The sequence below is a fragment of the Theropithecus gelada genome, chromosome 2 (assembly GCF_003255815.1).
Source record: "Theropithecus gelada isolate Dixy chromosome 2, Tgel_1.0, whole genome shotgun sequence".
Classification (NCBI taxonomy): domain Eukaryota; kingdom Metazoa; phylum Chordata; class Mammalia; order Primates; family Cercopithecidae; genus Theropithecus; species Theropithecus gelada.
The window spans coordinates 55,159,443-55,186,048 of record NC_037669.1 but is presented as its reverse complement, the minus strand read 5'-3'; the positions used below and the strand labels follow the sequence as shown (position 1 = coordinate 55,186,048).

Sequence of the window (26,606 nt, the reverse complement as noted above, 5' to 3'; positions counted from 1 at the left end):
CATTTCCACCTGCAAATTGCTCCTCTTTGAAATACATCCCAGAGATGGGGGTAATCTCTTAGAAAGTCACCTTTCCTGCAACCTCTCTGAAACCAGTTGTCCTGTTTGGCACCCATGCGTCCACCTAGCACACGCCCCAGCTTCTGGAGAAGAGTGACATCCATACTTCCCTGAATGAGTGCCCACTCCCTGGCTCCTCTGAGTGAACATGCTATGTAACTTCTTCCTCTGACTCTTTATTTCAGAAGTGGTGACACGCATCTTTTTGATAAGGTCAGAGGCTATGACATCAAGCTGCTTCGATACCTGTCAGTCAAATACATCTGTGACCTGATGGTGGAGAACAAGAAGGTGAAGTTTGGCATGAAGTAAGTACAGGGGCCACAAAATGAGCAGAGGCAGTGTGTACAGATTTGTAGGGCTGGCATTAGTATGTAGCTGTCACTGCGTGCTGGCCTTCTTACAAAGGGCTTTCTGTACATTCTCTCACTGTATCTTCAGACAGCCCTACAAAACAGGTATCAGTGTCCCCCTTCTACACAGAGGGGATGAAGCACAGAGAGATGAAGCACAGAGAGATGAAGTAGCTTGCTCAGGTTGTACGTTAGTGACTCTGGCAGCCATCAGTCTCTACCCAGTGCTTTGCTGCCACTTTCTCTTCCTTTTTTTTTTTTTTTTTTTTGAGACGGAGTCTCGCGCTGTCGCCCAGGCTGGAGTGCAGTGGCCGGATCTCAGCTCACTGCAAGCTCCGCCTCCCGGCTTCACGCCATTCTCCGGCCTCAGCCTCCCGAGTAGCTGGGACTACAGGCGCTGCCACCTTGCCCGGCTATTTTTTGTATTTCTTAGTAGAGACGGGGTTTCACCGTGTTAGCCAGGATGGTCTCGATCTCCTGACCTCGTGATCCGCCCATCTCGGCCTCCCAAAGTGCTGGGATTACAGGCTTGAGCCACCGCGCCCGGCCTCACTTTCTCTTCCTTATCAGATCTTTTTTTTTTTTTTTTTTCTGGCTCCAAGTTCTATGCCATGTGTGGCAGATTAGAATCTCTTAATTTTTAAAATTTATTTTTTATAGAGATGGAGTCTTTGTTGTCTAAGGGGGTCTCAAACATGTGGCCTTTAAGCAATTCTCCTGCCTCAGCCTCCCAGAGTGCTGGGATTACAAGTATGAGCCATTGTGCCTGGTCCTAAATTTCTTTTAAAATTGAACAAAAAAATCAGCATATATTCAAATTTTACTTTAGTGACTGCTGTCATATAAAAATAACACATATGAACCAAATTCAAATATAAGAAGTCAAAACTAAAAAATAGAGCCTGGGTTAGTGATGAGACTGTAGGAGCTTTTTCCAAAATTTTGTTTTTTAAATGATTTTTAAATGTTTTTAAATGATCCTAAAAGGTGATCTTAGAAAATAAGGCATACTGAGGCTAAAATTAGAGCTCACCTATCTGAGATCTGAATATTGCCTTATTCCTCCCTCCCTTTATCTGTCAGAGTCCCCAGTGTTTATTTTCAGATGCTGTTTGTTCACCCTGTTTAGAAGTGGGCTCAGTGACTATTAGAGAAGACAGGAGAGCAGGAAAAAAGCTTTCCCATAGGATCATATTATTTGGCTCTCATCTCACTCCTGGGTCAGAGTGGCTACACTGTGTGCATTTTGGGGTCAGAGAAGGTAGAGTTCTTTTTTTGAGATGGAGCCTCACCCTCTCACCCCGGCTGGAGTTCAGTGGCACGATCTTGGCTCACTGTAACCTCTGCCTCCTGGGTTCAAGCAATTCTTCTGCTTCAGCTTCCAGAGTAGCTGGGATTACAGGAGTGCACCACCACACCCAGCTAATTTTTTATATTTTTGGTAGAGAGAGTGTTTAACCATGTTGTCCAGGCTGGTCTTTTTTTTTTTTTTTTTTTTTTTTTTTTTTTTTTTTTTTTTTTTTTTTGAGACGGAGTCTCGCTCTGTCGCCCAGACTGGAGTGCAGTGGCTGGATCTCAGCTCACTGCAAGCTCCACCTCCCGGGTTTACGCTATTCTCCTGCCTCAGCCTCCCGAGTAGCTGGGACTACAGGCGCCAGCCACCTCGCCCGGCTAGTTTTTTGTATTTTTTAGTAGAGACGGGGTTTCACCATGTTAGCCAGGATGGTCTCGATCTCCTGACCTCGTGATCCGCCCGTCTCGGCCTCCCAAAGTGCTAGGATTACAGGCTTGAGCCACCGCGCCCGGCCCAGGCTGGTCTTGACGGGGTTTCTCCATGTTGGGAACTTGACCTCCAGCCACCGCACCCGGCCAAAGTTATAGTTCTTAATTGTACAAAGTAGGCACTGCTGAAGGGAATTATTAACATTGAAGAATACTTTTTTAGCAGAAGCTTCATTTGTGATTATAACCCTTATTTGGGGAATGGTGTGTGTGTTGCGACACTGTAACACCTTGTGTCCTTGTCTTGTAGTGTAACCTCCTCTGAGAAGGTGGACAAAGCCCAGCGCTATGCCGACTTCACTCTCCTCTCCATCCCGTATCCAGGTAGGGGGCTCTCTTCTAGTGGCGGGCATCCTAGGACTGGCGACCTAGGGGGCCATGAGCAAGCCCTCTCTACTTAGTTACACTGGAAGCTTTCCTGGAGGGTTTGCCTCAGGCAGCGTAGGACATTTTAGTTCCTAGTCACAGGCCACACTAAGCGTAGGATAGTGTCCTGGGGAAGGGGCTTTCCACTCAAGGGGTCTAGGGATTGAGCACTGTCACTGGTCCTAGCCACAGCCTTAAGTGAAGTACTTCACCCCTCCAAGCCTCAAGTTTTCTCAGAAACTTGGAACAATTTAGCTCAGTTTTGATTTATATGAAAGTGGTCTGTGCATGAAAATACCATTTAAGTGTAAAATAACATTATTAGTACTCTGTGTCAGCAACTATACTTGCTGCTCTAGCCTGAGTGGATGTCACGCTTTGGGTGCATGTCTTGAAGTGATTGAGTTATTTATGGAAATTGCCCCAGGCAAGGCTATTCTGGTGGTAGAAGAACACATAATTGCTATGTTCCCAGTAACTGGACAGTGGCCACACCATGTTGCAAAGCACATTGGTATCCACAAAGCTGCATTTGTCCCTGGCACATAAAAGTGTGTGCAACCTGTGGCCAGGGCTATATTCTCTACAGTGGATATTAAAGCTGTTAGTCTAGTTTGTAGCATTCAAGCTTTCTGGCAATACCTGCCTGTTCAGCAAGGGAGGGCAAGGAGCTCTAACATCAGTGCAAGATGTTGTCAGCAGACAACAGGGAGTAATATACTCTTTCTCCTTAAAACCTCTCTCCTGTTTCTCAGCACCAGCATCTGCCTTCAGTCTTGTGTTGGACCTTATCTCCTCAATCTTGGGGCCACATAGCCATGAGCAAGGGCAGGCAGGTTCATCTAGTGCCTTGTAGGAGGGGTGTCCTCATCATGTGCAAGATGGTGGTATCCAAATTCCAGCCCCTGGTAACCCGGCACCTCTGCAGGGGACTTCCCCTGCCTCCTGCAACCTCTCCTGAGTCTGTTCACTGTTCTCTGCTAGCATAGTGTTTGGTGCCACATAGAACTGGGCAGGAATCCCAGCCCTAGCACTGTGTCTCCTTGAACAAATCCTGTAACCCTTCTGAGCATCAGTTTCCTCCTTAATAAAATGAAGATAATGGTGCTTATTTCAGAGTGAAGTGCCGGACCACTCCATAACAGGTGTCCTGTAAATAAGGCCCAATGATGAGTAGTTGGGAAAGCCTCAGGGAACCTCCTCTTCCCTAAAAGCAAGTTTGGGCTGATGCAGATGATGATGATGATAATGATGCTGGAGTGAGCTTGGCAGTATCAGACCCACACTGATGGGAGTATCCTACCTAAGGGGGTCCACACTGGAACCATTGGGTAACTCCATAGCTAGTTTTCAGACATAGTTTCCAGCTCCCAGGAGATGCTTCGGGGGTTCCACAGACTGAACTCTGCAGATTTGCACTGCCTGAGGAACCAGGCATTACTTCATTTAAATTTAGGTTTCAAGTAGGACTTGGTTTGGAAAAAATAGTTTTGCTAGAAGTATAAATACCATTGCTCCAAAATAGTAGCGCAGTGTCCTTTCTGCTATAGTTTGGCAACTTGTTACAAGCCTCCCAAAATGTTATCACCCTTTAACCCAGGTATTTTTCTAATAATTGGTCATTAGGCTGTAATTCAGCCACTTGGTGTTGAGGACGTTCTTCATGGTGTCTATTTGTAATAGCAAAACAAGAAATGTTTTCACTAATCAGAATAATGATTGAATGATGGAACATCCATCAGTAGAATGAAATATAGTATAGTCATAGAAGAATCGGAAATCGGCTGGGCACAGTGGCTCACGCCTTTAATCTCAGCACTTTGGGAGGCCTAGGCAGTAAGATTGCTTGAGCCCAGGAGTTCAAGACCAGCCTGGGAAACAGCGACACTCTGTCTCTACCGAAAAAAAGAAAAAGAAAAAAAATAGAAAATGCTTACACTTTTTGATACGGAAAACATCACAGAGCTTAAGATAAGCAGGATACAGAATCACATAGTATACTCTCAACTAAGTAAAGGAAAACGTGCTTACAAAAAAAGGCTTAAAAGGAAGTGTGCCAAAATGTTAAGATGCCTGAATGCTTTCCCCAAAACTATTTTTTGTTGTAAGAGGCACCAAAAGCTGGGTGCAGTGGCTCACGCCTATAATCCCAGCACTTTGGGAGGCCAAGGCAGGCAGATCACCTGAGGTCGGGAGTTCAAGATCAGCCTGACAAACATGGAGAAACCCCATCTCTACTAAAAATACAAAATTAGCCGAGCGTGGTGGTGCATGCCCGTAATCCCAGCTACTCGGGAGGCTGGTGCATGCCTGTAATCCCAGCTACTCGGGAGGCTGAGGCAGGAGAATCACTTGAACCCGGGAGGTGGAGGTTGCAGTGAGCCGAGATTGTGCCATTGCACTCCAGTCTGGGCAACAAGAGCGAAACTCCGTCTCAAAACAAAAATAAAAACAAAAACATAAAAAAGACATCAAAAGAGATCAAAATTTGTATGTACTGCATCTGACAGTGTATGTGTGTTAGGGAAGGTAATGAGGATCAATAAAAATAAAAAAGCTGGAGATGGGATGAGACACCATTACACACCCAAATAAGGGGAACAGAAGAATCACTTTTTATTTGATAGACTTGTGTTCTTGTGTTTTTTTTTTAAAAAAAAAAACATATTTCTCTTACTTTATAATAAGAAAAATAAAATAAAATTACTATTATCCAAACCAAGTCATGAGCTGCACTTTGATGCTGTTTGAGGAATCTCAGTTGAACCCTATGATGACTTTGAGGCTCAAACAGGTACTCAGTAGTCTCAGTTCTAGCTGTGTCACTCTATCTTGGGCCCTTGGAAATGAGAAGTATTCTGGGATCATTTCTTTCAGCACACCAAAATAGATGGGCCCAAATTCTGCAGCACAAATCTAATCTGTTTCCTCCTTGAGTGAATGGCTCTTCTCATCCTGCTTTTGGTCCCTCTCCTCTTGCCTGACAGTGGTTCAGAAGCCTATTCAGGTAATGAGCATCAGGCATTGCCCTGAGTAGAGTCTGTTTTAATTCTGTTTCTCACAAAAACTGCTTCTGTATCATAGGTGGGTCTGAACTCAGCCTAAGGCTTGCAGTGTTGATTTGAGCAGCTAGAGTTGGGAAAACAGCACTTCACAAGAGCTCTGAGAGATAATTGGTGTCTCTTCTAAACCTGGGCTCATAACTCAGGGCCTCTGTCTGAGATCTGTAATTCTTCTTTCTCCCAGTGAGGCTCCCAAGAATAGGCTAAAGTATAATGACTGAGGATTGTTTCCAGACTTCTTGAGGCCTGGGGATTAGAGTGCAGGGTGTGTATGGAATGAAAGACAATTCTGGATCTCCAGGGAAGCTTTTCTATCTTCCCTGAGGTGGCCTTAGACAGGAACTTGGCCCAAGAATTGCTGCAACATTCCATGTGAATCCTTGCAGCTACTTCCCCTGAATTTGGATGATTGTTTTCTTGCCTCTGGGACCTCACCAGACTTGGAGGTGTGGCCAAAGCTACATGCCCTCTGAAGTTTGTGTAGAGGTCCTGATTGAGGTGCTGAGAATAACTGCAAGCTAGCCAAGTGCCTTCTCCCACGGTATTTCTTGAAGCCACCAGGAGCTCTTGGAGGACCAGATGCTCACTGTGCTATGGTCAGACTCAGCAGGGGCAGGCCACAGCCTGGGGGCACAACTCATTCTCTGTGACCAAGGCAGCCAACCCCAAGTGCAGAGCAAAGTAGTTGACTTCAAGCTGTGGGCTGGCACTGTGGGCTCTTGTTGCAGTGGCAGTGTGATGACAATGGTGTGCTGCCATTTGAGTGCCACTTGGATCAGTGCTGTGCTACGTGTTTTATATGTATTCTGTCATCCTTAAACAGCCATTTTACAAATGAGAAAATCAAGGCTTTGAGACATTAAACAACTTGTTCAGCGTTACAGTGTTAAGTAAAAAGCTGAGATTTTAAGCTGGGAATGTTGCCAAAGCCCTATTCTCTCCAGTGTTTCTCTCTCTATTCCTGAGGGTTTGTCCTGGTGGAGTTACTTACGATTTTTCCACCAAATAATATAGAAAAGTACCTCTTTGCTTTGTTGGGCATGGCAATGTCTCTTGAACACCAGGTTTTAGGCACTGTCCATGGGCCTTTCCAGTATGTTAGGATGTTTAGTCTTCACTAAAAGCCTGCAAGGCTAGCATTATTTGCCCCCATTTTAGAGATGAGGAAGAGTGATCCTCTGCAGCTAGGCTGCAGTGGCTCACGTTGTGAGTCATGCGTTTGTTTACTGGGATTGGCACTACAGAGACCTGTAGGACAAAGGGACTTGCAATGTGGGGGAAGTGACTGGTGACTAGTGAGCATAGATGGAGAAAGTTACAAAGAGGCTGAGAGCACACGGTGCCTCGTGGAAAAGGCATGCAGCCAGGAAACCAGAGGGACTCTAGAGGCTCGCCTCTGGCTTTTGCCCACCCATGTCAGCCTTGGCCTCACTGGAGCCACTAGTTTGGAGAAGTGTGAGCTGGCGGCCCCCTCTACACAGCACTCAGGGACCTGGGTCTGGCCAGAGCTATCTCAGAAGACTTTGGGCTGGGAAGGGAGGTGTCATAACTCTGCCCTTCTTTTCCAGGCTGTGAATTTTTCAAGGAATATAAAGATCGGGATTACATGGCAGAAGGGCTCATATTTAACTGGAAGCAGGTATGAGCAATAACATACATCAAATTGGGTCTTATGTCTCTTTGTAAAGGAAGACCAAGGAGAACAGCAAGCAGTCTTTTGGGGGAAAGTAACTCCCTCTTTCCTTTCTTCCCTGATTGTTTTTCTTTCTCTCCCTCTTCTCTTTGTATATACATGTTAAATTTTCATCATTATACTTTCCTCTCCCCTTTATTTGTCTTTTGTTTAAGGGAATTTTTCAGAAACAAGATAGGAAAAGCCCTTCTTTCTATACTCTCTGTGTGAAAGCTGGGGGCAGCATTCTTTGCCTTCCCCAGCCTGTAGGGGCAGGCCATGGAAAACCTGCTGGAAGCTGAACACATATTGATCTTGCATGTTTCAGCAACAAACATCAAATGTCCGACTAAAAAACTCTACTCAGCTGTAATGATCTGGTCACATTGATTTTTAAGCTGTCACTCCCAGGTAGCACAGGTATCTGGCCCAGAGAAGGCAAGCGCTGCCTGTGGTAGTCACAGCCTCAGGACTGCAAGCTTCCCCATCACCTTAGCCTCCTCTGGTGGCCAACCCACATCTCACAGGAGTCTTTCTGTCCCCAGGACTACGTTGATGCCCCACTGAGCATCCCTGACTTCCTGACTCACTCTCTGAACATTGACTGGAGCCAGTATCAGGTGAGGGACCTGACTCAAGCATTGAGGGCAGGATAAGGGAGTGGGGACCAAGAAGACCCCTGACGTCTGCCCCACAAGGTCCTCATGTGTTTGCCTGATGGGCTGGTTTGTGCCCTCAGATGCCTTTGGCCCTCTGACCTCTCAGAAAGGAGGAATTGTGTGTCCGTTCAACTATCTCTTGATTTGCTCATGTCCCAGAAAATCAAAGCTTTCTGAACGTGACTCATTCAAAGATTTGCATCCACCAGGGGGTTCTGTTTCCAGAGGACCTCATAGAGTCTGCTATTCCAGATCTGGGCTTTAGTTACTTTTACATTTTTCCTTTTAAACGTGTGTTCAGCCAGAGGAAGTACAGAGCTGCCTGACCTCATTTGATTATAGAAACGTTAAAATTACTTCCACCATGCTCTTCTCCGTCACTGCACACCATGGAAGGGGCCCCTAGTCTTACTGGAAACATTTCTCTACCCTTACTTAGCCCACACAGTGTGAATGCTGCCAGTAGCTTTGCTTGTCACTTGCTTCAAACAGAACAAGTAGTTTTGTTTTTCTGCGACCTTTCCCATGTCCTGTGCCTCTGCCTGGCTGCCACCTCTCAGCTTCCTCTTGTCTGGCTGACATACTGCCCTTCAGGCTTTGGCTCAAGTGTCTGCATCAGGAAGACTTCCCTGATCTGCCTCTTCCTTATCCCTGGCGAGTTGGATGCCTGCATCTATATTCCCATTAACCCCCTGGGCACATCCATCATGGAATTTTCCACTGAGCTGTAGTCACTGATTTAGAGATCTGCTTCCCTGAAATCCTGGAGGACAGGGACCCACAGTTTGTGTATCCCAGCACAGAAGCAGGCACAGAGCCTAGAACTTGAAAGACTGAGCCAGTGAGCAACAGAAAACATTCTCCCTCCCTGCTAGTTTCCCCTGTCCCCAGGTCTAGACAGCTCCCACCTAGCCTTGAGATCTCTCTCTTTGAAAGGCTGACCTGGCTATGTTAAGCAGCCCATCACCAATGTCAGTACTGTTGTCCTGATTGCAGCAAAGTCCATCTTGTTTTCTCTGTATATATCCAGCCCCTAATCACAACGTTTATGCTCACAGCAACTGTTTGAGTGTATGAAGTAGGGTGATGTCAGGTCTCCCCTATGCAGGTGTTTGCAAGAGAGGGAGCACTGGGAAGGAAAGCAGGCCAGTTTATTATGGTCTGGAAGCCTGGAGAAGGAACAGGTTTGGGCTACCTGTGCTGTGGTCTCATGTCCCAGGCTGTGTCTAGACAGATTGAGTAGATAAAAGAACCGGCAGGTTTCCTTCTTTATGTGCTGTATGCAGGGGTCAAGTAGACTCTGCCCTAAACCACCCTCTTTCTGGTCCCTTCCGGCACCATTTTTTCTCCATATGCAGGTACAAACTGGATCTGATGAACTACTCAGCAAATGAGATGTGACAGTTCCAGGCACTGGTCCCGCCAAGGATGTTTACCTCTTTAGGAAGGGGTCCTGTGCATGTGAGGAGGTACTCTGCTTAGTAGATGCAGGCCCTAGATCTAGGTCCCAGCTTGCCTGGCCCTTCCTGCAAGGCTCTGTGGCCTAGAACAAATGACCTCACTTCCCCCTGAAAGTGGTGTTGGCAGTACCTATTTCAGAGTTGTGCCAGGCTCAAATATGATCACTGCTTGAAAGGGACTCCTGAACTGAAATACCAGACAGATTGTAATGATAATTATGAAGAGGCTGCTAGCTGGCTAACTCAGGGAAGTGAACACTGATAAACTTCCAGGCGTGAAGGCAGCAGGGCTGGAGTGTAGCAGTCAGGCAGGTGCCTCCTAAGAGGCCACCTCTTCGGTGTTGCTCAACCTGTTTATCTCACTGGGGCTCCTAGCATCCTCTTCCTTCACTGGGTGTGGGCTCTGCCCTTTCTGCCGGCAAAGCCCTGGGGTGCTGGTACCCTGTTCCTTTTCACCATCTCCCCAGGTGATCTTATCCATCGTCCATGCCATGAGCCCACAGCCAGGCCTCTCTGATCCATACCTGCATCTTCTTTCACACATTGTGCCTTCAGGTGGCCCCTCAGACTTAAGCTGTCCAGAGTAGAGTTGGCCATGGCCACCGTTCACCCAGATGCTGACACCTGAAACTTGAATTCTTTGCTCCCACCACATCCATCACCAGCTCCCATTGGTTCTCTAGTCTCTGCCCCAGATGCAACTGCAATCCTTCTTGCCCTCATCTCCCGTGCAGTGCCTAGCTCAGGCCACCACTGTCTCAGTGCATCTCACAGCTGAGTATGGGGCCTCACTGAGGAGTAACTAGAAATGAAGTGCTCAGATAGCAACCACTGAAATGATAGAGCAGGGCCATCATTGTCACCCCTGCTTTAAAACCTACCACTGACTTCCCATTTTCCTCACAATACAATGTAAGAGCTTGTACATGGCCTACCCAGCTCCATGCAGTCTGGTCTTGCCTGTTCTTGTGACCAGCTGATCTTCCTGCAGCCCCACTGCCTCCCTTCAGCTCCTTAAGAAGGCATCCCATGGCCGGGCACGGTGGCTCACACCTGTAATCCCAGCACTTTGGGAGGCCAAGGCAGGCGGATCACGAGGTCAGGAGATCGAGATCATCCTGGCTAACATGGTGAAACCCCGTCTCCACTAAAAAATACAAAAAATTAGCCGGGTGTGGTGGTGGGCACCTGTAGTCCCAGCTATTCGGGAGGCTGAGGCAGGAGAATGGCGTGAACCTGGGAAGTGGAGCTTGCAGTGAGCAGAGATCGCGCCACTACACTCCAGCCTGGGTAACAGAGCGAGACTCCATCTCAAAAAAAAAATGGCGACCCTCTCCAGGTTCACACATGCTGTTTTCTTTGCCAGAAACACATGTTTCCTTTCTCTGTTGCTTATGCTGTCTCATGTCATTACCTCTGAGAAGCCTTCCCTGATGTCCCTACAGATCAGGCTCGGCTCTCCAGTCACATGGTCGCACAGCATCCTAGAGGTCTCCTTTTAGTTGCACGCCTGCAGTGGTTAGCTTTGTCTCCCCTGTCCTGTGACTCCATGAGGGCTGAGGTCATATTCACCCTTGTGTGCCTGGTGCCAGGCCCTTCAGGAGGCATGCAGTGTGAGGCTCACTGAATGAATGAATGAATGGTAGGAGGAGGCATGTGGCAGGACACATGTGTCTTGCTGCCCTCCATGTAACCGAATTGAATTCCATAGAGGTATGCCCTTTCTGTGTACTAAGACCCCTCTCTGGGGCTGCTGCCCCTCAGGCACTCAGCATTGCCCCACCTATGAACAGGCAGCAAGGAACATTCTGCAGTGACCTCCTAGTCCCTGAACACTAAGCCTTAGAGATGCCAAAGCAGCCTCTGCCCTCATGGAGATTAGAATAGGAAAATAGGCAACAACATAACCATCGTCTACAGCAGTGGTCACAGAAGCCCCAAAGAGAAGATAATTGGGCTGGGCCTTTGAAGGATGAATAGGAGTTTGCCAACTGGGAGAAAGAGTACTCTAGGCATAGAAACATAAGCAGAGACATGGCATTCGACTCAGCTCCCAGAGACTTCATGATGCACATAGGATGAGAGAGTCAGGCATGAGCCTAGTTTTTTGTTTTTTGTTTTTTGTTTTTTGTTTTTTTTTTAAAAGCTTATCTCCTCAGTCCTCACTTTGAGCAGTCCCCTCAGACTTCTGCTGCTTACTCTGGTGTTATAGGAAGAGTAACTACAGTGTAGCATATGATTAAGAATGTGGACTTTGGAGTCTGGCAGGGCTTGATTTAGCCTTCAGCTCAGCCATGTGACCTTGGGCCTCTACCAGCCCAGCCCTCCCCAGCCCTGGGAACTTCCTGCCCCTCCCTGATGGTCAGCATCTCCTCCAGACAGCCATCATGTTGGCTGGCACTCCGCAGCTCTCTAGTCCTTAGCGGGGCCTGCCCTCCCCAGCTGCTGCAGTCATCCCCCAGCCCACTTGATGCTCACTGGGCTTGGTGCAGTGCAGCTCCTACCTCCCTCTCCTGCTTTTCCTTGCCCTGTGAGAATCACTGCTCCATCGGCAATGGTGTGTCTGACACGTTGAGCCAGATGAGTTGAGAGATCCCTTGTGCAGCTACTGATAATGACTTTATTAGCACAGCACTGCAGCGCCTGTCTCTGGAGCCACTAAAAGTGGGTCAGAACTCTCCAGGGGCGTGGGAGGGTCAGGTAAATGAGCCTGTTTTAAATTCCTGGGAAAGCCATTCCAATTACAGGTGCCGTGTTCCCCCTCCCCCTGGGAAGTGCTGTCTTGCTGGCATGCGTCCTCTCTGCACAGCCCCAGAACACTGCTAAGCAATTGTATCTTAAGAGAACAGAGGCTGCCCCAGCTAGGGAAGAGGGTGCCGCAAAACTGGGTCAGGCCCTTCCATGGAGTTCCAGATTCTGAGTGGGCTGTTTCTTAGAGGGTCTGGACTAGACCTTGCACTTGGGCTAGGACAGAGGTTCTCATCTTTAAGGACTTTTGCTTAATTTCCCATCTCCCACCTCATGAGCTTCCTTTTTAAAAAGACTTTCCTTGTTAGACTCCTTATTTATTGTTTATCAAAAGATAGTATGCAGTAAGTAGCAATAAAAAGCAAATGAAGCATGTTTGAAAAGGTTGATGTTTTACTTTCTATGATGTGATGGCAAATGAAGCAATGAATCTTTTTATGTGGCCATTTGGAGACATTGGCCACAGCCTCAGGGCTCTTCATTTACCTGTACTGAATTCCTGGACAGCCACACCAGGAGCCCAGCACTTAGAGGACCCTAATGTGGGCAGGGGGCTCTGGATCACCCTGGCCTCAGCATCCCTTTGTGTTCCTCACTCTCACATTGGGTCAGAACACACTGAGTAGGGGGTCCACAGGCTGAGGGGTGCAGGGAGAGGTGGTAGGAGCTGCTGGAGATGGAATATGAATGTCCCAGATTATCTGGGATTCAAAACCTGTGGTCTGTGACCAAGGGCCTTGTGTAGTTGCCCCAGAATAACTCTGGGCATTTTATTTTTTAAATACTTTAAATTCTAAATCTGAGTTAATGTCCATTCTTAGACCCCTTTTCTTCTCAATTTTCTCCAACAGTGTTGGGACCTGGTGCAACAAACACAAAACTACCTGAAGCTGCTGCTTTCCTTAGTTAACAGCGATGGTGAGTCTGTCTCCTCCAGATCCCTCGAGCCACTGCACCCTTGGGGAGTTCCCAGTTCATTCTGCCTCAACTGTATGTTTGTTGGAGTCGCACACCTAACTTTTGCACTGTGGGAGAGGGATTTGGGGAGTTCCTAGAATCCCAGAGGCTGGGTGGGATTTGTCCATTGGTGGCTTTATTCCATGTCCTCAAAATCCTGGAAAACAAAATTAAGAACTCATTACCATCTCTGCCATGCACAGGGTATTTTCACACTGGCTCAGCATTGCTCATCAGCATTGTGTGTGGGGCCAGGATGGGCCTCTCATTCAGAAAGATGAGGCATGAGATGAGAGAATCAATCCTGGCTGCTCAGCGGATGCACACAGCCTGTAGAGGCCCTGTTCTCCAGAGTCCTCCACCCAGTTTGGCTGTTTTGATGGGATGGGCCTGGCTTGCTCAATGTCTCTAGAGCAGACGGACTCTAAATCCCTGGTAGCAATCAGGACTTCTGTAGGAGTTGCACTTGCTCAAACTAATGGAAATGCATTGGCTTATGGAACCAAGAAGGCCCAAGAACAGAGCCAGGTGAACACCATAAAGAATCTTTCTCTGTTTCTCAAAACCACTGTCTTGGCCTCATGGCTGGCAGCCATTCCAGACCTGTCTTCCGCCATCTTAGCTCCACCAGGGGAGACTGCCTCAGTCTCTGGAGTTCCAGTAAAAGTCTGAGCTCATGCTCATTGGCCCAGTTTGGGTTAAGTGCCCATCCTTGAACTAGTCACTGGAGGGAGAGTTGCCACAAAGTCACATGCCAGCCCTTGGAGCCAGGCACTGGTTCTCTAGCTGGGGGCAGTACCTACCCCTCAAAGCACTTCTGGAAATGTGTGTCTGGCATATTGGGTGCTGTAGAAACTAGAGGATGGGGAAGGTAGTACTAGCATGTGGTTGGAGTTGGCCAGGGATAGTCATTGTCCTGCAACTCATGCAGCCCTGCACACTGCCCACTCCCCGCCCCCAAAAAAATACTTGTAGTGCCCTCTGAGAAACTGGGTAGGGATGTCAGCCCTGCCTAAATGACCTGCGCGAAGTGGACTGTGCAGGCTGCACTGTGTCCCCAGAAGTACACTGAGAACTATAGCCAGAAAGGAAGAAAGGAGGCTACAAAGCCAGATGCCTGCCACTCACCCCGTTCTAGGACTAGGCTGGAGAAGAGCCGTGGGGAGGCCACTGGGGAAGACAGAAGCTGGTGGGGCCTGGCTCTCTCCACCAGGCCAGGGTGGTGGTACTTCCCTGCTCATCGGCCCATGTCTGATTCTCTCCTGGGCATCCTCTCCTGTGGTTCCTGAGTAGATGACAGCGGGCTGCTGGTACACTGTATCTCAGGCTGGGATCGGACCCCCCTCTTCATCTCCCTCCTGCGCCTTTCCTTATGGGCTGTGAGTATGAGTGGGCCCCTACCACGCTCTGCTCTTTGGGTGTGTTAGGATTGTCTCCAGACAGGTTGAGGCAGGGGATGCCATTGCTCAGAGCAGATGTGTTTAACCCTGTCCTTCAGGGTGTTCGTCAGCTTGCGTTGTCACTGGGTCTGGTTATGGTTTAGCTCCTGGGGACAAGAAGAGGGCTCTGTCACATCTCCTGTGGTCTCTTCCAGGATGGGCTCATCCACACGTCCCTGAAGCCTGCTGAGATCCTCTACCTCACTGTGGCCTATGACTGGTTCCTCTTTGGGTAAGCCTTTGCAGGAGTCGGGTTTTGGGGCCTTGGTAACAGTTTCTGTATGTGAGTTGTGTGGTGGCTCCCTTGACAGGGGTTGGAGGTAAGGATAATTCTACCCCTTGAGAAGGACCAAAGCTGCTGATCAGGCCCCATCTGCCATGCTGGTGCCAGTGACACAGTCTGTGTCTGGTGACCCTGTCCTCTTGGCCTTGTCATCTTGGTGCTGCTGACTTTGCCTCTCCGCCCTCTTTTTTTCAGGCACATGTTGGTAGATCGGCTCAGCAAAGGGGAGGAGGTGAGTGCCACCTATGATTTGTGGGCACAGCTCAGCACTGAAAGAGGGGCAGGGGGTGGCCTGTCTGAGTTCCATGTTTTAGGGACAGCTCCTTGCCCCAGGTATGCAGGGATGTGGCCCCCTGTCCTGTCCTCCTGAGGCAGCATGGCAGGACAAGCACCCACACAGTAGCTGTCTGTTCTGGGCCTCGTGGGCCTGTGCCGTGGAGATAATACAAGCCCACACGTCGGGGTGAGCAGTTACAAAGCTTCTTGGCTGCCTGTGATCTTTCCTCTCACAGGCCATTCGTTTTCTCTGCTCAGTTCTGGAACCATCTTATAAGTCTTTTCTGTGCCCCTCGTCTCTGCAGCTAAAATACAGCAGCACTTCTCTTCCTCACCCTCCCATCACACCCTTCAGCCACTTTTCAATGTCAGGGCGCCTGGCAGCAGGGTCCTGCCCCTGATAGTTGCCTCCAGGTCCCCTCTCCTCTGGACCTGCTCTTCCTTCTTCTTCCCATGTGCTCAGTACTCTCTACCCCATGCCCGTCGCCACCTCTGCGCCCCCATCCTGTCAGCCACTCTCCACAGGCCTTACCTGTTAGTGCCTGTTTTCATCACATGCAGGTCTGGAGTCGGCCCTGAGTGTGTTCCCTAGTTGGCCCCCTTACTCCCTGGGTGACCTTGGGTGATGTGCTTCACCTTGAGTCTCCTGGTGTCAAGCGTGCTGCCTCACTAGGAGAATGAGTCCAGAAGCCCAGCATGGAAGCTGTCCCACAGTGCCAGCTCCTTCTCTTTGGCCCCCACTCCCCCATTTTCCCAAAGTGTGTTTCTCATCTTTCTCACCCTCGTGAGGCTGCTTCCTTCCTGGGCATCTTATCTCGCGCCTCCTCCTTTTGTTCCTCCGTCTCAGCTGCTCCTCTCCCCTTCCAAATCTCTTCTTCTGAACACTTACCGCATCTGCCAGGGCTGTAGAGCTCTAAGCCTATTCCTCAGAGGGCCCCATGAACTTCCTCAGAGGCGGTGACTTTGGCATTGAAATCAGTGCTTAAAGAAGCCTCTTTGTAGCCTCTCATTTTGGGACTTGCCCGGAGCTCGGGGACATTCTACCCTCCCTGTAATCTCCCTACCCCCACAAAGCAGACCAGATCTGCCTGCAGAGGGTGGGGTTGAGCCAAGTAGTGTCTGAGTTTGAGCCCTTGGCATCTCTCCATGTAGACAAGAGGCTCTCCTCAACTGCAGCGTTCGTCTTCAGGACCTTTCGTTTACCACCCCCGAGACAATCCAGACACTGATGTGTCCAAAGCAAAAACCCCAGGCCTATTAGTTAAACATGATTGTGTCATCTCCCCACCTCACCTTGGAGGTTTGAGGAACATATTAGCATATTAAAGACTACAAAGTCTGCAGTGAAAACACCTGTTTAATCTTATGTAACACAATATTTTCATACTGAACCGACCTGGGCAACCCTCTCCTTGTGCGGGGAAGCTCCTTGCCTGGGCACACAGAGAAAAGAAACTGACAGGGCTCGTGGGATGCCAAGTGGGGATTTCTCTGAGGGAGGGGCTCATGGGCCAGGCCTTTGGGAATCACCACAGAAACAGAAGCCTGGTGTGTGCTTCCTGGAGGCCCCTAGGCTAGGCACTGGCTGAAAGGAAGAAGATAATTGCTCATGGAGGTGGGGATTTGGGTGGGGTCAGGAGCCTCCTGCCTGTGCCCATCTCAGGCTTAAGACTTGACCCTCACAGCTTCTCAGCAAAGGGAGGCTCTAGACCAGACAGTGGCTGCCCACACCTCTAGGCTGCCCACACCTCTAGTTCTGAACCAGTATTTTTGGGTGCCTCTCCTAAAAAATGTGATTCCTTTGCCTTCCATTATGTTCCTGCTTTGTTCATTATTCTCCCTGTGCCCAAGTCATCTCTCCCGCAGCTGTCCTTCCCTGTTAGCGTCTCTCCCTGGGAATCTTAGAAGAGTGGAGAGGGTACCATTTCAATTTATCCTTTTTAACCACTTGAGAACACACATGTTGAATTTGACGATAGTTTGAAAAATCGCTGGCCTGACCGGGTGTGGTGGCTCACGCCTGTAATCCCAGCACTTTGGGAGGCCAAGGTGGGCGGATCACGAGGTCAGAAGATCGAGACCATCCTGGCTAACACGGTGAAACTGTGTCACTACTAAAAATACAAAAAATTAGCCAGGTGTGGTGGTGGGTGCCTGTAGTCGCAGCTACTCGGGAGGCTGAGGCAGGAGAATGGCGGGAACCCGGGAGGCGGAGCTTGCAGTGAGCCGAGATTGTGCCACTGCACTCCAGCCTGGGTGACAGAGCAAGACTCCGTCTCAAAAAACAAACAACAACAACAAAAATTGCTGGCTTAACCCTGGCAGTCAGTCCCAGGAAGGAAATCCCTTCCTGCCTTCCCCCGGTCCAAGTGCATCTGCCAGGCCCTGCCAAGGCCTCTGTACCACCCACACCATTTATGGACCAGAACACCCACAGAGTCCCACAGCAGGGCCACTGTCCAGCAGGGGCCTTGACCTGAGTGGCTGGCTGCCCTCTCCTGGGAGTTCTGCCTCCTCGGTTCTTATCATTGTGCATTGCTCTTTGGTCTCTCCTTTAGATTTTCTTCTTCTGCTTCAATTTTTTGAAGCATATTACCTCCGAGGAGTTCTCTGCTCTGAAGACCCAGAGGTAAGTGGAGGCCTGCACGTGTCATGCTGGGCCAGGGCACTCTGAGAAGGGCTGCTCCCTGGCAGGCAGAGGCTGGCCACCTCATTCCCGCCCTGCCTTCCTGCTTGTTGGGCTGGTGCTCCCTCCTGCGTTTGCTCTGAGGGCAGGGTAGCGGTCCCTGCTGAAGGCCGCTGGTGAAGAGGCTCTTCTGCAGGGAAGGCCATGTTGGGGTCAACTTGGAGTCACACTAGCAGACAGGCTTTGGGACAGATGAGTGGTCTCTGATGGCCAAGAGAACAGGTGCGTTGCTGCAGGGAGAAGCCAGCCCAGGAGTAGGAGGACTCTCAACTCCCAGTGCGCTCAAGCTGACTCTTGCCCTCCATGGCCTATAGCAGAAAGTGTGGCTGAACACTGCAGCCCCCTACAAAGGGGCAGAAGGCTGCTTCCAGCCTGGGAAATGCAAGCGTCTTGGCTGGCAACTGCCTTAGGACCCCTGTGAGAGTTGGGGTCTTGCCTGAGTTGGTTTGCCTTCCTAATCTGAGCTACAAGCATGTTGGGCCAGATTTGAACGCGAACACTCAGGGCACAAGCTGATGAGGAGGATGCAGACCTTGCTGGCCTCAGAAATCTGCACCTGTGTGTTGGACAGAGCCTTGCAGCATGTGTCCCAGCAGTGGGCCTGGTGTTTTATAACACTCCCTAGGCTAGGACCCATCTCCATGAGTTGCTAGTGAGTTGAGCTGCTTTCCAGAGCAGGCAAGATTAGGAACGGGAGACAATAAAACCCCAGATAGATCTGGAATTTACTGCTCTAGCTTCTGTTTCTAGGAGGAAGAGTTTGCCAGCCCGGGATGGAGGCTTCACCCTGGAAGACATCTGCATGCTGAGTGAGTCCTGGGCCCCAACAGACTTCCCTTCCTCCATGCATCTTCCCGAGTACAGATCAGGCAGGAACTGTTCGTCCTAGGAGTTTTTTTTTTTTTCCCCCTAGTTATGTGGTATAGAAAAGGTGAGGGACCAGTAGTGGGAGAAGGTAACATGCTGACTGATGGCACTGGCTACTTTTAGGACGAAAGGACCGTGGCAGCACCACCAGCCTTGGCAGCGACTTCTCCCTGGTCATGGAGAATTCCCCAGGAGCCACTGGGAGCTTCACCTATGAGGCCGTGGAGTTGGTCCCAGCAGGAGCGCCAACTCAGGCAGCTTGGTAAGGGGCCAGACTGGGACCAAGGTCACTCACAGCTGTGGCCCAGGGCCATCAGCACCAGGGAGTCAGGCTGGAGCCCCGAGAACAAAGGGGGCCCCCAACAGAAGAGCTGAGAAGATAGCTCCGTGCTCCTGCTGTCTCTGCTGGGCCTCGGAAGCCAGCCATCTGGTTGGTGAAGGGCACTGCCTGTGGTGGCCCAGGAGCATAAAGGGCTAGGGCTCCCTGTGGGACAGAGAAGCGGCTGGGCAGGGTAGGGCAGGGGGGTGCTGGGAGGCTGGTATTAGAGGAGCTCCATTGTATCATTTGTTGGGGAGATAGGGGGCCATTTTGGAAAAAGAAAACCAAAAAGGTGGGTATAAGATGATAGGGAATTGGGAACTTGTTTGAAGGTCAGCTCCTTTGAGAATTTCATGAAATTGAGACCCTGATGACTTTCACCATAGACATATGGCTCAAGATGTTGTATAGCACAGTCCTGAGTGGTGGCTCATATTTATAATCCCAGCACTTTGGGAGGCCAAGGCAGGAGGATCACTTGAGCCCAGGAGTTCGAGATCAGTCTGGGCAGCATAATAAGACCCTGTCTCTTAGGGGGAAAAAAAGAAGGAAAAAAAAAGATTTTGCATAACATATGGAGGTGGGCAGTGACTGAACAGTGAGGAATCATTTTCTAGCACATACTTCGAGGCCAGTAGGCTGGTGTGATTTGGATGCCATAGACCCTCCATAAAGACCCAGCCCTTCTACCCATGGCCCTGAGCTGGAGAGAGTGCTAATGTTTGCCCACTCCTATGTGACGTTTTCCCAGTGGAAGTAAAGCCTGGGCCTGAAATTCAGTGAGGGTGGGCAGAGGGCTTTGCCTGCAGTGGCCCCTGGCTCACAGCCCTGCTCCTTCCACTGCAGGAGGAAGAGCCACTCATCCTCTCCACAGAGTGTCCTCTGGAACCGGCCACAACCCTCAGAGGACCGCTTGCCTTCCCACCAGGGGCTGGTGGAAGCCAGGTCTTCCAGCTCCTCATCCTCAAACCATTCTGATAACTTTTTCAGGATGGGTAGCAGTCCCCTGGAGGTCCCCAAACCCAGGTGAGGAGCTCCAAAGCCCTTGCTGTTGGAAGTGGCTAGCTTTCCCCCTTAATAAGACTGGAGGGTCGGGGGCCCAGCACCTGAGCTAGGGTCTCAAGATGGGGTTTCTAAGCTTGCAGGCCCAGTATTTGGAGGATGGGTTAGTGTTTGGTAATAAAGCAAGGGCTGATTTGTAGAGTGGTTTGAGACTCCTTCCTCGAACCCTAGCAGAATACAGGGGAACTCAGAAATGCTGTGGCTGTGATGTGATGGTGGGGAATAGGGACTGCCTCCACTTGTTACCTTTGGCAGATCCCAGCCCCCTAGGCGCACCTCCCATTGTGATTGAAGAGATGGATCTAGATTCTGAGTCCCTTCTGGCTCTCACATCTCAAGTCTGAATTGGTGGAGCAGTGAGAACAGATGTTAGGGAGCTGAGCTACATGTGTGTGGCTGGGACAAACGGTGGTGACTGCACACCTGGAAAGGGAGCAGCTCAGCCAGGATGGCCGTGCCAGGGCTGTGGCTGAAGGGTGCTGCAGGAATGGTGCTTTCTGGGTGAGTTTAGAGCTGAGCACGGGCCAGAGGCTAGGACTGAGGACTGGTCTGGCACTTCGGAAAAGCATTTCCTACCACTTTTTCCACTTCATACTCCTGTCGAAAGAATCCTGTAAATTGCTTTGTTTTCTAAAGCTTTGAGAATGTCTCGCCTTTCTGGAGCGAATAAAGCAGTGTGGGACTTCAGGCCCTTAGTGAATTCCAGGGAGAAAGGGGCATTTAGAAGAATGGGCATGAGCTTTGGAGTCCATCCCAGATTCAAGTCAAGCTCTGCCACATCACATCCATGTGATTTTCAGACTCAGTTTCGTCCTTGGTAGTAATAGGTCTGTTAAGAAGAAAAACATTCTGAAACTTCTGGAACCCTCCTCCCATCACCCCTCTATGATTTTTCCCTCTGGGCAAAAACAGGCAATGAAGGAATATGGGGAAGAACATCCTCTGCACGTAGGCAGAGCAGATAAGCGGGAGTGGGTGTTCCAGACTGCACTGCCCACAGGGGCCCTGTGTGCTCACTCCTGAGTGAGCTCTTCAGCTCAGAACACTGCCTGAGTGCTGGAGCTGAGTCTGTGAAACCACGGCCACACGCTGTCTGGCCCCATAGGAGGTGTCTTGGAAGTGGTGGGGCAGAGACGGGGCCAGACAGACAAGCCCATGTGCTGGTGCCCCGTCCCATCCTCTGTGTGCATGCCTGCTGCCGCATCACCCTTGTCTGCACCCAGCTGTCTTCAGGGCCACTCTGGGGCTGCAGTGGCACTGTGTGACCCTCACTGTTCCAGGCTGTGGCTTTAGGTCATGGTCCCTGCGTCCTTTTCTGCCTGTGCAGCATTGCTGAACTACTAGGGAGGAAACCAGAAGGTTCCTCTTGTCCTCTGGGTCCTGCCTCAGTCTTAACTGCCCAGACTGCAGTGAGCTCCCAAGTTGAGGCAGCACCCCATCACCCATTACCACACCCTAGCTCGCCATCTCCTGCCTGCCAAAAAATAGCACTTTGCAATCTTGTGATAGTGTCCCTCAGTCTCACAGGTGACTTTCTGCTTGCAGGACGTGGCTCAGGCTCTTGTGGCCAGTCAGGATGGCCACCAAGGCCCTCTCTTGGGAGGCTGAGGAGGATAAAGGTTGTCCTCCTGACCTCAGAGCCCTGCACACTGGGACTTGGCCAAACTTGGGATAGCTGGACCAAGATGGGTGCAAGGCTTTGAAAGGCGTGGGGTGGGCGACTGTGAGGTGTTTGATCCTTCTGCTGGTCTGTTTGGGGGAGGCCTGTCTGGAGCCAGGCTTCTTCTGACTTGGATGCCTATTGGTCAGAGGTTTTGAAAGTCTAGATTATTCAGATTTGGAGCCTTCTAATTATATATTTCCATTACCATTAAAATTAATTTAGTCTCTTAAAGTGCCTAAGGGATTAGCTTCCCTGCCTCTTAGGTAACAATAGCCAGGTCTTTAATGTGTTAGGAGAAGCTGTATGGAAAGAAACCTTTTAGTGAAGCTGTCTGTGACAACCAAAATTCTTCTAATGTGAATGGGTTTTTATATGCTCCAAATTCTACAGGCATCTCTCTTTTAAAGCAGGATTCCCCCATGGAATGAATCTGTGAAGCTTTGTTCAAAGTTAAGTAGTAGGTATGAATCAGGTTGGGAAGAAAGTTCTGTGGGGTGCCAATTCTTACTAACCCCCAGCCCATACCCCTTATTGGCAAGCCTGGTGGTTTTTAATCATTGTTAGCTGTTGCTGCAGCAGCTTCTGATTAAGCTGCATTTCTGGAGTTAAATCTCTCCATCAGTGACAGGGTTGAGGGCTGAGACGGGCCAGGACCAATGCTCTGAGCTCACATGCCTCCCCAACCTCTGGTTAGCAGGTCGCTCTACCTTGCATGGCCTTGGCCTCTGCTCTGGAGTCACACATCCTTTAGGAGTAGGGGGGTTGCTAGCACAGCATTATCCATGCCCAAGGAGGGATGGTGCCACCACTGAGCCCAGCTTGAAGTCAGGCTACCTGAAGAGCAGATGAAGTTTGCTGGGGGATGCCCAGCAGCCTGGTTGAATAGCTGAGTAGCAACACAGGGACCAACCTCTGCTGCTCGGTTAGCTACTCTTCCCCCAACCTCCACCACCTGCTAACTACTCTTGAGCAACTAGCTCTGTCCTAGGCTGTCTGCTTGTGGGTGGGAGCAGGGTAAGTTTAGATTAGGTGACAGCCAGGTCCCCTCAGAACCCAGGATTCTATATCTTAGTTCAAGTACTAACTGTGTGTGACTTCATGACATATCACTTGATGACTTTCGGTTTCCATTTTCTTATCTGTGTAATCAGAGGCTTAGGTAATTCCAAGGTCCTTCCTAGCTGTACACCTTCAAACCTTCTGTATCAGCCTTGTCAGATGTTTTCAAATGCAAGTAACAGAAAACACATCTCACTGACTGAAACAGTAAAGGAAACACATTTACAGTCAGCCCTCCATATCTGCAGGTTCCACATCCATGATCAGCCAACCAGATTGAAAACATTCAAGATAACATAAACAATAGAAAGTAATACAATGAACATGCAGTATAACAACCGCGTACAGAGTATTGACATTGTATCAGATAATCTAGAGATGATTTAAAGCATATGGGAGGATATGCATAGGTTATATGCAAATACAAGTGACCTTGAACAATGCAGGGATTAGGGCTGTCCCTCACCCCATTCAGTTGAAATCTGTATATAACTCTGACTCCTCAAAAACTACAGATAGCCTGCTGTTGACTAGAAGCCTTACCAATAACATAAAGTCAGTTAACACATATTTTGTGTGTTATCTCTATTATATACTGTATTCTTAGGTAAGCTAGAGGAAAATAAAATGTTAAGAAAATCATAAGGAAGAGAAACTGTATTTCCTGTGTGTTCAGTAGAAGTGGATCATAAGGGTCTTCTTGCTGAGGAGGCTGAGGAGAAAGTGGAGGGAGGGGTTGTCTTGCTGTGTAGGGCAGCAGAGGCAGGAGATAGTCTGCATATGAGTGGACCCATGCAGTTCATGTGTGTTGTTCAAGGATCAGCTGTGCTACTACATTTTATGTAAGGGATTTGAGCATCCAAGGACTTTGGTATTGGTGGGGTGGTAAGTGGGTGGTGATCCTAGAACCAATCCCCTGTGATAAAAAGGAATAACAAGGAACAACTGTATATAGAAAAGCCTAGTGGAAAATCAGTCTTCCAGTGCAGCCTGATCAAGGTTCCAGCTCTATTTCCCTGTAGTTTGTTCCCATTGCCTCCTTCTGCATGTTAGCTTTGTTCTCTGGCCAGCTTCCCTAATGGTGGCAAAATGGTTGACAGCAGCTCCCAGGATGACATGCTGCTTCCTTTCTCACATCCAGGGGTCACATGAGAGCCTCTTTTTTTCAGTTATAGGTAGAAGCTGTGTGCTTTACTCCCATTGGAGGTTATGTGGTTGTCCATGAACCGATTTCTGAGGTGCCCACCCCTTATCAGGAAGAAAGATGAGTGTATTATTGCAAGGGCTTTGGTCAGACCTGGGTTTCAGTCGTAGCTTTGCAGTCCTAGCTGTCTGACTTGGAAAAATCACATCCCTTCTGAGCTCAGTTATTTTATCCTGTTTTTAAAGGGGGAAAAATGATTCAGGCCCCCGTAAGTTTGGGTTAAAATGAAATAATGGGTTGGACTTGATGGCTCATGCCTGTAATCCAGCACTTTGGGAGGCCAAGGTCAGATTATCGTTTGAACCCAGGAATTCAAGACTAAGCTGAGCACCATAGTGAGACCCTGCCAATACAAAAGATAGATTAGATAGATAGATTGGATGGATGGCTAGACAGATAGATGGATTGGACTGGATTGGGATGGATTGGGATGGATGGAGTAAATACTCATAGTAGATACCTTTTTACCAATGCCCAGCAAACAGTAGCTGTGGTTAAGGATTTGGCCTTATCAGTCATTTGTCTGAGAGCCTGTAGGCCCTGTCATGGCACTAGGCAGCTGCATAAAAGGCCAGGCCCACATCCCGACCTGTGTGTTCTTGCCTGGGTTGAGCCAGCTCGGTTTGTGTGAGTATTCTTGTACCCACTTCCAGAAAGGACTAGCTAAAAGACACCTGCTCTGAGTTGGCTGTCAGTAGGGCATCTGGGGAGGTGGGAGCCCATAGCAACTACAGCTCTGGGTGCTATGAAGAGGGCCCTGAGCTGCATCCCACTAAGGAAGTGAAATGTTGCTGAGCTCCCACCCTCCTAGGCAGAGGTCTGAGCCGCTGGGATGTGGACAGGTGACCTCTGAAGCGTTGTCAGCTCCACCACCATCCAGTTTGAGGGTTGCTTGGTCCCATGTTCTCTCCAGTTGTGTAGTGGGAGAGCAGAGGGGGTGGAGATTGGACCCCTCTGTTTGCTGCTCAGGGCAAAAGGGTTTGGGCTCTTGTTGAAGCTGGTTAAGTTACCTGTGTTCTTAGACTGACTGGAAGGCTTTTCCTCTCTTCTCAGTATATGGGCACAGGTCCTTACTCCCGGTGACATGACCCACTGTAGATGTACCCTGCAGCCAGCTAATCCGTGGTGGTATTTGTGGACACTTTCCTGCTTAGCATGGCCCTTTGCCCTCAACCCCAGGAGCTGAATGGTCACTTTGTAGCCCTTCCTTTGACAAAGGCCTCGTGTAGGAAAACTCCTTTGTAGCCAGTGTGCTCACTCTTGAAAAATCCCCGAGTCTGCAGAAGATGGCTGCCTGCTGAGAGATGCTTCTGTCCCCTGGGATCACACACACTGCTGCTGTCTGTGCTGCCTAATCCATCCAACAGCTGCTCCAAATGCAGTTCTTGGCCGGTGTTACCTGCTGGGACATGGGGGAAGTAAAGGGAAGTGACTAGCCCAGGGGACCTGGAATCCTAGAGGGGAGCCAGTCAGTAAGTAACTCCCTCCCATTGGCCATGTTTCCCTTGCCAGTGTTACTCTTTGGCTCTGGGGGAGTGGTTTTGGGGCCTGAGAAACTTCCCCATGCTCCTGGCCCCAGCTGTGCCTCGTCCTAGTCAGCATCCCTTCCATTCCCTCAACATTCTGGTTTTTAGCTGTTGTTTTCCCACAAGCTACTAATACTGGAAAAGATTCTACCCTGCAGCTTGAACAATAGATGAGATTTGTGGAGCTAGGATGCGCCTCAGGGTTGTGCCAGCTGAAGGCCTAGTGTGACCTGGAGGAGGCACAGGGCAGGCTGCTCCTGGGGAGCTGTCTCTTTGATTTACAGACTGCCTGAGCCCAAGTTTCTCCATCTAGAAACAAGGAAGCCCTGCTCTGTCGGGCCCTAGGGGCTTCTGTCAGGTGACAGACCATGTCCTGTTCTCATCCCTAATGCTGCCATCACGCACCTTCTAGAGTTTAGCAGGAATGATGAATGTGGTAAGTCTGTATGTTGTAGGGGGTTCCGATTTATGGCAGCCTTAACATAGAAAACCATCTGTTTTTCCTGGTCCCAAGGTGGTTCTGTTTCAGGACAAACGTGCAGTCATTCTTGGTTTTAAAAATCTCTTCTCAGCTGGGTGCAGTGGCTCATGCCTGTAATCCCAGCACTTTGGGAGGCCGAGGTGGGCAGATCACCAGAGATCAGGAGTTCAAGACCAGCCTGGCCAACATGGTGAAACCCCATCTCTACTAAAAATACACACAAAAAAATTAGCTGGGCATGGTGGTGGGCATCTGTATTCCCAGATACTTGGGGTTACAGTTGGGAGGCTGAGGCAGGAGAATTGCTTGAACCCAGGAGGCAGAGGTTGCAGTGAGCCTAGATCACACCATTGCACTCCAGCCTGGGCGACAAGACTGGAAAAACAAAAACCTCTTCTCACACTCCCTAGCTGTGATACATCAGGCAAGTATCTTCACCTGTCTTACAGATGGAGATGGTTAAGGATTGCCAGAGTTGCAGTGCCTGGCCAGCTGCACTCCAGTGGCAGCTGCTTGGGGATAAGACTGGCCCAGTGACCAGTTGGGCTGTCATCTCAGACTAGGAGCCCTTGACACCAGCCAGCTGGGGGAGCCAAGGCCAGTGAATGTTTTTCTCCACTCC

General features: G+C 49.6%; 1 protein-coding gene across 3 annotated transcripts in view; it reads left to right on the top strand.

Annotated features, from left to right (window-relative positions):
• Positions 1–26,606, top strand: part of MTMR14 (myotubularin related protein 14) — a 54,683-nt gene that overhangs the window by 22,090 nt on the left and 5,987 nt on the right. For 2 of the 3 annotated variants that reach the window (XM_025375764.1, XM_025375763.1), the window contains exons 6-17: positions 246–368; positions 2,446–2,519; positions 7,192–7,262; positions 7,841–7,915; positions 13,014–13,080; positions 14,413–14,498; positions 14,714–14,790; positions 15,037–15,073; positions 17,676–17,746; positions 18,554–18,612; positions 18,794–18,932; positions 19,836–20,015. In XM_025375764.1, the coding sequence (XP_025231549.1) occupies positions 246–368; positions 2,446–2,519; positions 7,192–7,262; positions 7,841–7,915; positions 13,014–13,080; positions 14,413–14,498; positions 14,714–14,790; positions 15,037–15,073; positions 17,676–17,746; positions 18,554–18,612; positions 18,794–18,932; positions 19,836–20,015 (1,059 nt within the window). The remainder of the gene's footprint in view (positions 1–245; positions 369–2,445; positions 2,520–7,191; positions 7,263–7,840; positions 7,916–13,013; positions 13,081–14,412; positions 14,499–14,713; positions 14,791–15,036; positions 15,074–17,675; positions 17,747–18,553; positions 18,613–18,793; positions 18,933–19,835; positions 20,016–26,606) is intronic. The other variant, XM_025375765.1, reaches the window with a different exon arrangement.